General features: G+C 42.1%; 1 protein-coding gene across 3 annotated transcripts in view; it reads left to right on the forward strand.

The window, feature by feature from the left end:
• The window catches only part of Ncapg2 (non-SMC condensin II complex subunit G2), a 66,346-nt gene extending 60,388 nt beyond the window's left edge, over nucleotides 1-5,958 (forward strand). For all 3 annotated transcript variants that reach the window (XM_041639083.1, XM_041639085.1, XM_041639084.1), the window contains exon 29: nucleotides 3,921-5,958. In XM_041639083.1, the coding sequence (XP_041495017.1) occupies nucleotides 3,921-3,972 (52 nt within the window). In that variant the 3' untranslated portion in view covers nucleotides 3,973-5,958. The remainder of the gene's footprint in view (nucleotides 1-3,920) is intronic.
• Nucleotides 5,959-8,076: the final 2,118 nt, after the last annotated feature.

Genomic DNA, 8,076 nt, shown 5'->3' on the forward strand with positions numbered 1-8,076 from the left:
GGCAAGTTTAGCAGTCCTCTCTCTGTGGGTTCTCTGTGTCCATTTTATGCAACAGTCCAGGCAAGAGCCGTTTCTTGCCCAAATGGCTATCAAACTCCATAACGATCCTCTTCGATGCCCATCTTCCTCTCGAAGTAGATTGGTGCTGCCAGGAGCAGACGTGTCTCATTGTCATGAAAAGTCCTAAGTTATTAAAATATTTTAAATGCCATATTCTGTAGCCTTTGAGAGATATGAAGAATGCCTATCTGAAATATATCTCTATATATCTAGAAAATCTAAGTAACATGACTACAAACTTGACTATTATGATTATCCATCAACAACCTATATTTCCTAATTATACATTACATTTTAAAAATGAACTACACAATCACACCTTATTCAAGATCAAAATACATATACATATAACAAAATTGACCTTAAAATCCATACCAATGCAAATTATTCATACCTATATCATATCCCCCTTTAAATGTAAAAGAACATTTATAAACAATATTTTGGGAACATGGGCGCAGTTTTCTCTCTCCAAACTGCTTCCTGCTGAATGGGGGCGTCGTTAATTAGGTCTTTCATGGTATAACCTGTGTGCTAGTTTCATCTCAGTTGGCAGTTGAGCGAAGCAATTTTCTGAAGATGTTTACAACAACCTTTCAGGAGGGCGTGGTCTATCATACCAAATTGTAATAGAAGAAATCCACAGGGTCTGGTCCTCTGTGAAAACAAAAGAAGACCCTCTCCAAAGCATCATATTCTTAAACCCAAATTTTGAAATCGTAATACCCTTATATCCATTCTGGTTTAGCTTAGCAGCCCATGTAATGAAATGTCTCTCTGTACTTAGCTCCTTTATAGTCAAAAATTTTAAAGAAAGCACAATGTACATAATCCAGACTCTCTGTGAATTTTTCATTTTTACATGGCTTATTTTTTTTTATTTCTTTTAATCTCTTAACTATCTGTACTCTGTCTCTTTAAAGACTTTATCTTTTTTTTTTAAACCATTAACTTTATTCTCTATATTCTTTTTCTTTTCTCTCTCAAGCCTACGTACATTCATCCAACAGTGTGGTCTTTTATGTCTGAATCTGTTTTATTGTGAATCTGTAACTTTTTTTACTATCCAGGAGCATTTATTGAAATGTTAAGCAGTTCTTAAAAACTTAAGTTGCACCATGTACAGGTAATACGGTACCGCCTGTGTCCTGCCCAGTTGAAACCTTAAATGCGCTGTTTTTATGGTAATTACGGTAGTTCCTGCCTGAGACCAGCACAGTTCAGCATGGCAGAGCTGAGCCAAGCCGCTCCTGCCTCAGAGCCATTTGGTGCCCCTGAGCCACACACAGTTCCAGGCACACAGCAGTCCACATTGCCATCAAGCAAGCCGTAGAGCTTTACTCCAAATGCTCCATTCAAAAGTTCTGTCTCCCACAGGAGCCAGACAGAGATCGCAATGGCGGCACAGCCCAGAAAGCCGGCATTTTAAAATGACGCAGCTTTTTTTCTGCTGCTGTTGCTGAATCAGGAACTCTCTCTACAGCAAGCCACCAACAAACAGTCAAAAGCTGTGTTAAACTCTGTTTTTTTTTCTGTGATAAAAATTAAGCTCTCTCAGGTTTTACGTGGAGTTCATTAGCACGTTGGGTGCCACTCTGCTGAAGTACGGAGCAGTGGGCTGTGTCCCTGTGTCCCGCCGCCCAGCTAGCTTTACCCGAAATAATTACACGGAAACTGTATTCTTTTAAATACTGCCTGACCCATTAGTTTCAGTTTCTTATTGGCTAGCTTTTACATATTGATCTAACCCATTTCTATTAATCTGTGTAGCCCAAGAGCTGGCTTACCAGGAATGATCTTAACCTGCGTCTGTCTGCAGTGGGAGAATCATGGCGACTCCCTGACTCAGCTTCTTTCTCCCAGCATTCCGTTCTGTTTACTCCGCCTACCTAAGGGTTGGCCTATCAAATGGGTCTAGGCAGTTTCTTTATTAATAAGAAATCATTCCCACATCAATGTCCTCTCTATTTTGTCCCTTTAATTGCCGTTATATGATGGCTAGTGTATTCCTGCTTTGCTCGGGGAACACAGTGAGCTAGTTGTAGGTGCAGTGGTCTCTGTAGCATTGGAGCAGTTATGGCAGGGCTGTCTGTGAGGCAGACTGCCCTGTGCAGCCTGGCATCCGAGCATCTGAGCTGTTGAAGGCAATAGAGAAGGAAGGGGCCACACTGCTGTGAGGATAGCCTAACTCTTCTATCTCCCACTTAGCAGGCAGTGATACTTTTAATTGAGATGGGGGGTGGTAACATGCACTACTTTCCCTCTGTCTTAGCCCTAGCTCCTGAGCTGGCATTGTGTCTCCCCTGGAGGTCTGGAGTGGAGCAGGGGACTCTTGAGTCAGCAGTGCTAGACTGTTGAGGTGAGCCGCAGAAAGGCCCCAACTCCTAAAGAGCTGATATGGGTTGACACTTTTTCTACCTTTGAAGTTAAAGAGAGCTTTGGGTTACTTCTGGTATTCACAAGGCAGAGCAGGTACCCACTGCTCCTGTGTGATACCGTTGCACCCTCTGTTCTGACTCCATGAGGTGTTTACCTGAGGTAGGCTGATGACATGTGGGTACCCTCTCAGGGGGCAGCCAGAGCCTGGAACTCAGGAACATGGTGAATAAACAGGTAGATGGTAATGTGAGTCTTTGAAAAAAGTTACCTTGGTTGGGAAGAGCAGTTCAGCCAGATAGGTATTCCCCAGACACTTCAAAGGTGTCAACATTCACAGTATTAGGAATTGAAGAAACCTTCAAAGCCAAAGAAAGAGGTGATTCCAAAGACTTCCTGACATGGGGTTCTGCAGGAGGTTTACTTAAATACACATGTGACTAGATAAAATACCTGAGTCTATGGCAAAGAAGAAAATATTAAATCTTTTCTAGGTTTTTGCTGCTACTACAGAGGCTGCTGGGGTTGTGATAGCCAATGCCGAAAAGTATGTTCCATTAGTAGTGACTGTCAGTGACAGCTTTAGTGTGCTGGATACATTTGGTTAAAGAAATGTTTGAAGAGATTCTTGCTTATTTCTATCTGTTAATGTTACTTTCCAAAATCTAAAATGTCAGTCTTCCCCTGTTAGACTCTAGACATGTGGTCAGTACACCAAGCAGGGGACACTGGCCATCAGTTTTCTTACTTGCAGTGCTGGCCACAAGAGAACGGTCACAGAGTGTTTCTTTGTCTGCGGAACTTTTGGGAATAGTTTGAGGATCATCTTGGGAGAGGACGTTTAGGGGCAGACTGACTAAACATGTGACAGGGCCGAGCAGGAGTGTTAGCTGATAGGGAGAAAGGGGAACAGAACAGAACCTTGTACTTTCCAGATGGTGGATGTGTTTAAATCTGCAGTGATTTATATTGGAGCGGTCCAGCCATGGTTCTTGTGTAGACACCCTGAAAGGAGGGGGGAGAGGCTGCTTCAGTGTTCCTACCACTAGGCCTGGGTATTTAGGCAGACCTGCCTCAGGAAAGTGGAGGTAGAAGGGATGGCCATAGTAGCAGAGTAGAGTGGTATGGGTGGATGATTTTCTCATATGCAGTGAAGAGTCAGGACTGAATGCTGTGTAAGACAAGCCACATTGTGCTTCTGTGTACTTGATTTAATGAGGGAGTAGAGTTCAGAAAAGAGTAGTACTAATAAAAGTATTCTTTTTCCAGCTGGATGCCGCCAGGTGAGCCTATGTTCGGACACTGTTACCAGGGCCCCAGGATGTGGGCTCTGCCATAGGTGCTGAGGCTTGGCTGGGACTGTGTTCTGCTGTGTAGGTCAGAGGCTTATAGATCACAGGCTGTTTTCAAGTGTGTCTGCTTATATACCATTTCTTAACTCTGCTTGTTTGAGGGAACTGAATCTGTCTTTCTTCTTGTTTCAGGTTCTTGTACGAATCATCAATAAGAACTTTGGGAGAGTTTCTAAATTCATGACAAAACCACCATCTTTGGGTGTGTAGAAATAGACTCATGAAAGTGAAATGTGTGTATATCTTTCTTGCTTTTTCTTCTTTTGTCAGGCTAAGCCTGGAGTCCTGAGTCTGTAGTTACCCAAAGATGAAAGCCAGTAGAGCACTGTGCTCTACTCCACACGCTGTGCCTTTAATCAGCTGCCAGTCATGGAGAGTGGTAAAGATGTGTGGGAGAAAGACTGGCAAGAAGCTCGCACTCTTACCAGAAGCCCTGGCAGCTCGTATGGGAACTGTGGCCTTGGCCAGCTCTTGAGTTCGGTGGCCTATAACTTACCTACTGTTTATTATTTGTTATAAATTTTCGCTGGACTTTCAGCAGGGCTACCATTAGCCCACACAGAACCTTTGCTCAAATGCTGAAAAGAATCACTTTGCCAAGACATTTTACTTCACTGCCATCTGTAATAAATACACAAATATACAGCATTTATATGAAGTGTCTGCTCTGTTGCACTCGTGAGGTTTTACATCTGAACCAGCAGTCCTACTCCATTAAAGGTCATTATCAGATCAGAGAAGACTTCTCGTTTGAGTGTTGCTGTGTACTATACGTAATCGGGGATAGAGCAGAAATAAGGTTCAAAAACGCCTGCGAAAGTGGAAAGTGAATTGAGGAAGGCCTGTGCCAGGAATGAGTTGCTACCTAGAAATGATTGTCATATCTTAAGACCACGGTAGAATGTTGCTCAATGCTCAATTCGCCCTGCTTTTCCTCCGCATGTCTATGGCAGAGACACTGGTCTTTTCCTATATTGATGATTATAGAAGACTAAGCAGAGAACTCAAGAGTTAAATGCTTGTCCAAGGCCCATATAAATAATGGGTTAATAGCTGGGCAGTGGTTATGCACTCTCTTAATTCCAGCACCTGGAGAGGTTGCCTGCAGAAGCAGAAGGATCTCTGAGTTTGGGGCCAGCCTGATCTACACAGTGAGTTCCAGGACAGCCAAGGCTATACAGAGAAACCCTGTTTCCAAACATAAGAACAACAACAAATAATGGGTTAATGATGTGAAAGAGAAGAAAGATCTGGTTTTAAATTGACATTTGTATAATATGGCAACCACGAATAGGCAGTGACAACAGTTTTGTGTCATTCATTTAAAAATGCTAGCAAGTGGTCCCTTGTGGAGAAGCAATGGCACCAACACTGTGGTAGAAGGATCCTCTACCTCAGGACAATACTAGGCTTCTGTAGCCTCTGTCACCCCTCAACACACTTGCCTCAGCAAAGACTCTGGCAAACAGGGTTGAGTGGCCTGAACTCAGCATAGGGAGCTCAGGGATTACTGCATTGGTGATGGTGGATGGCCTCAGCAGGTGGTAAAGATGAGATAGCCAGATCAAGCTGAGAACTGTGACACCATACATTATTAGACTGTTGCAGAAATTGAACCAGTTTGCCTTCCAGTCAACTTGTGACAAATTCAGCAAGGATATGCATAAGTTGGCAAACTAACTAAACTTATGTTTTAATGATAAAGCACAAGTGTGGTGTGCTGCTGGGAGACGATCTGCAGAGTAAGAAGACTTTGCATCATGACATAGCATGGCTTTCAACTTACTGATGACTAGGAATAGAAACCAGTGTTAAACCATGTCCTAAACATCTGTGAGAAATATGGCACTTTTGACAACATGACCAGATCATCATCGAGTGAGAGATTCTCCAGGAAGTTGGCTTTGAGATTACTGAGACAGGAACTACCACAAGAAGACAGCCTTATCTGAATGGAATACAGACACACAAAGACCACAGACAACTGAACAAGTTATAATATTTTTACACTTGCCAGTGGCCAAATAAATGAGAAGCCATTGATGATACCCTACCACACTGCTTAAGACTTTTCCTCTCCTTGTTTTTGTTTGTCCTCCTTTTATTCCTCTTCAGGTTTTAATACTTTCAAGGACTTTTTAAAATAATAAAAAACATGGCATTTAACTGAGCTGAAGAAGTTGGTTACTAGTTTCTTTCTTTTTTTTTTTTAGTATATCAACTATAACATAACCTTAAAAATGGGTATATATATATATATATATATATATCCCTAAATAAACCCTATGCAGATGTTTTCTCTTGCGCATATGAAAAAACACATTAAAAAAACAAGCAAAAAAAGTAGGTGGACTTGTGGCAGAGTAATTTTATTTAGTGTCAACTAATACAAGTTGTTAAACTTGTGGCCACTAAGCATTTAATAATCTAAGAAAATCTCTAGGCACTTTGAAACACAGTTTAGTTAATGCTGTTGCTTATCTGTTGGAGAACATCCCAGATTTGAGTACGTTCTGTGCCTGTAATAGTTAGATTAAAGATTTGGAATAAATGAAATTTTCAACATTCCTTATATTCTTGGAAAGATAGAAATGAAGTGTTAATACAAATATCACCGTGACTTCCTGCTTAGAGGTCTGCTTCGTGCCACGTAATTTTCAGGCTCTCATTTTCAGCTTGTATTTTCCTCAGATTGTCCCATTGCTAATGTGTGAAGAAATCACCAATGACTCAAGAAACCTTTGCATTACACTTTAAAGTAGCATAGAGGGTATATTTTTTTCTCTCATTGAACTTTTAAGGGAAATTTGATTCATCCTTTATGTGTTCCAGTCAATTTACTGTTATTAAATGGCTTAGCAGTTAAGAACACTTGTTCTTTCAGAAGGCCTGAGTTTGCTTTTTTGAACTCGCAGTGGGTAGCTCTTAGCCACATGTAACTCCAGTTCCAGGGTATTCTGGAACTGGTATACACATACGTGGTATACAGACACATGCTTTAAAAAACAAGTATATAGGAATAAAAAATATATTTTAATATTGCTTTTAACATCTGAAGAAACTGTGGTGTTTTATTTTACCAGGAAAAGTTTCTTTGTAGGAACAAGGTTAATGGAAACCTGGACACAGGCTTCCCACTGTGTCCAACAGCAAGAATCCAGTCATCCATGTAGACCCAGGCATTGTGCCACTCGCCCCTCAGATACTGCATGGTGAGGAATGTAGAATCCAGGAGACCTGGATACTATGTTCCCAAGACTGCTTTCACACTGATTGCAAAATTTGGTATTCCTCTCAGTTACTTCACATCCTCCAAATAACATTGCCATGGTTATGCTGGCGTATGCTTGCTGCTGCTAGATACGGGGTGACTGCCTGTGGCTTTGATTATACTTCCCAATGCATACTGCTGACTGGGTGTATACTGCATCCTGCTGGGTGTGGAGCAGTGACTCGTTTGGCTTATACTGCCCAATGCATGCTGCTGGTTATGGGCTGGCTACTCTAGATTTGGCTTACATTACCTGGCACACTTTTCTGGGTGTGGGTAGTGACTCCAGTGCCTTGGCTTTATACTGCCTGATGTTTGCTGTTGCACACCTCACCCACCATTCTCGAATCTTTGCTGGAGAAATGGCTACTCTGACATCTCATCTGTTTTTTTGTACACAATGACACTTTATGTCTTGCTAAGTTATCTGACTTCTTCACAGACTGGTTTGGGTCTGTCTCACCATTACTCCTAGAGTATCTTTGCTCTGGGAGTTTCTGAAATTGTTAGTCTCTGACTCCTTTCCAATTCTGGAACCCAATCTTGCTGCTCCCAGGCTCCCACCTCCCAGAACTACATGACTCTGGTCTCTTTCTGTCTCATGTTAGTGACTCCATGTGAGTATCTGCCCATCTTTATTAAACTGCAAGGACAGACACTGAGATAGATGATCCTGTACAGGTCTAGACAGACAGGTGGTTGGATGACAGTTCAAATAGGCTTCATTAGCGGTAAGGACTGAGCCAAGCCCCTGAGATAGTTGGGCATTCTCTGTTGGTCCCTGGTGTGCAGGCTGGTGGGGTTGTTGCCATCCGTTACAGTGCTAAGTGTTAACCCCTTTCCTTTGGTGTGCGCAATCAGTTCTCAGGCCTAGCTTTCCTGGTGTGTCTAGTGCTCCCATGTGCTCATGTGCTCCCAGTCTACTTTGTTAAGTGGTATTTTTGGTAGCTTGATTGAGAATTGTCCCATAGGCTCATAGGTTTGAATATTTGATCCTGAGTTAGAACTGTTTGGAGG

Source organism: Microtus oregoni, unplaced genomic scaffold (assembly GCF_018167655.1).
Source record: "Microtus oregoni isolate MIOR12 unplaced genomic scaffold, Mior012 000056F_ref0000123, whole genome shotgun sequence".
Lineage (NCBI taxonomy): Eukaryota > Metazoa > Chordata > Mammalia > Rodentia > Cricetidae > Microtus > Microtus oregoni.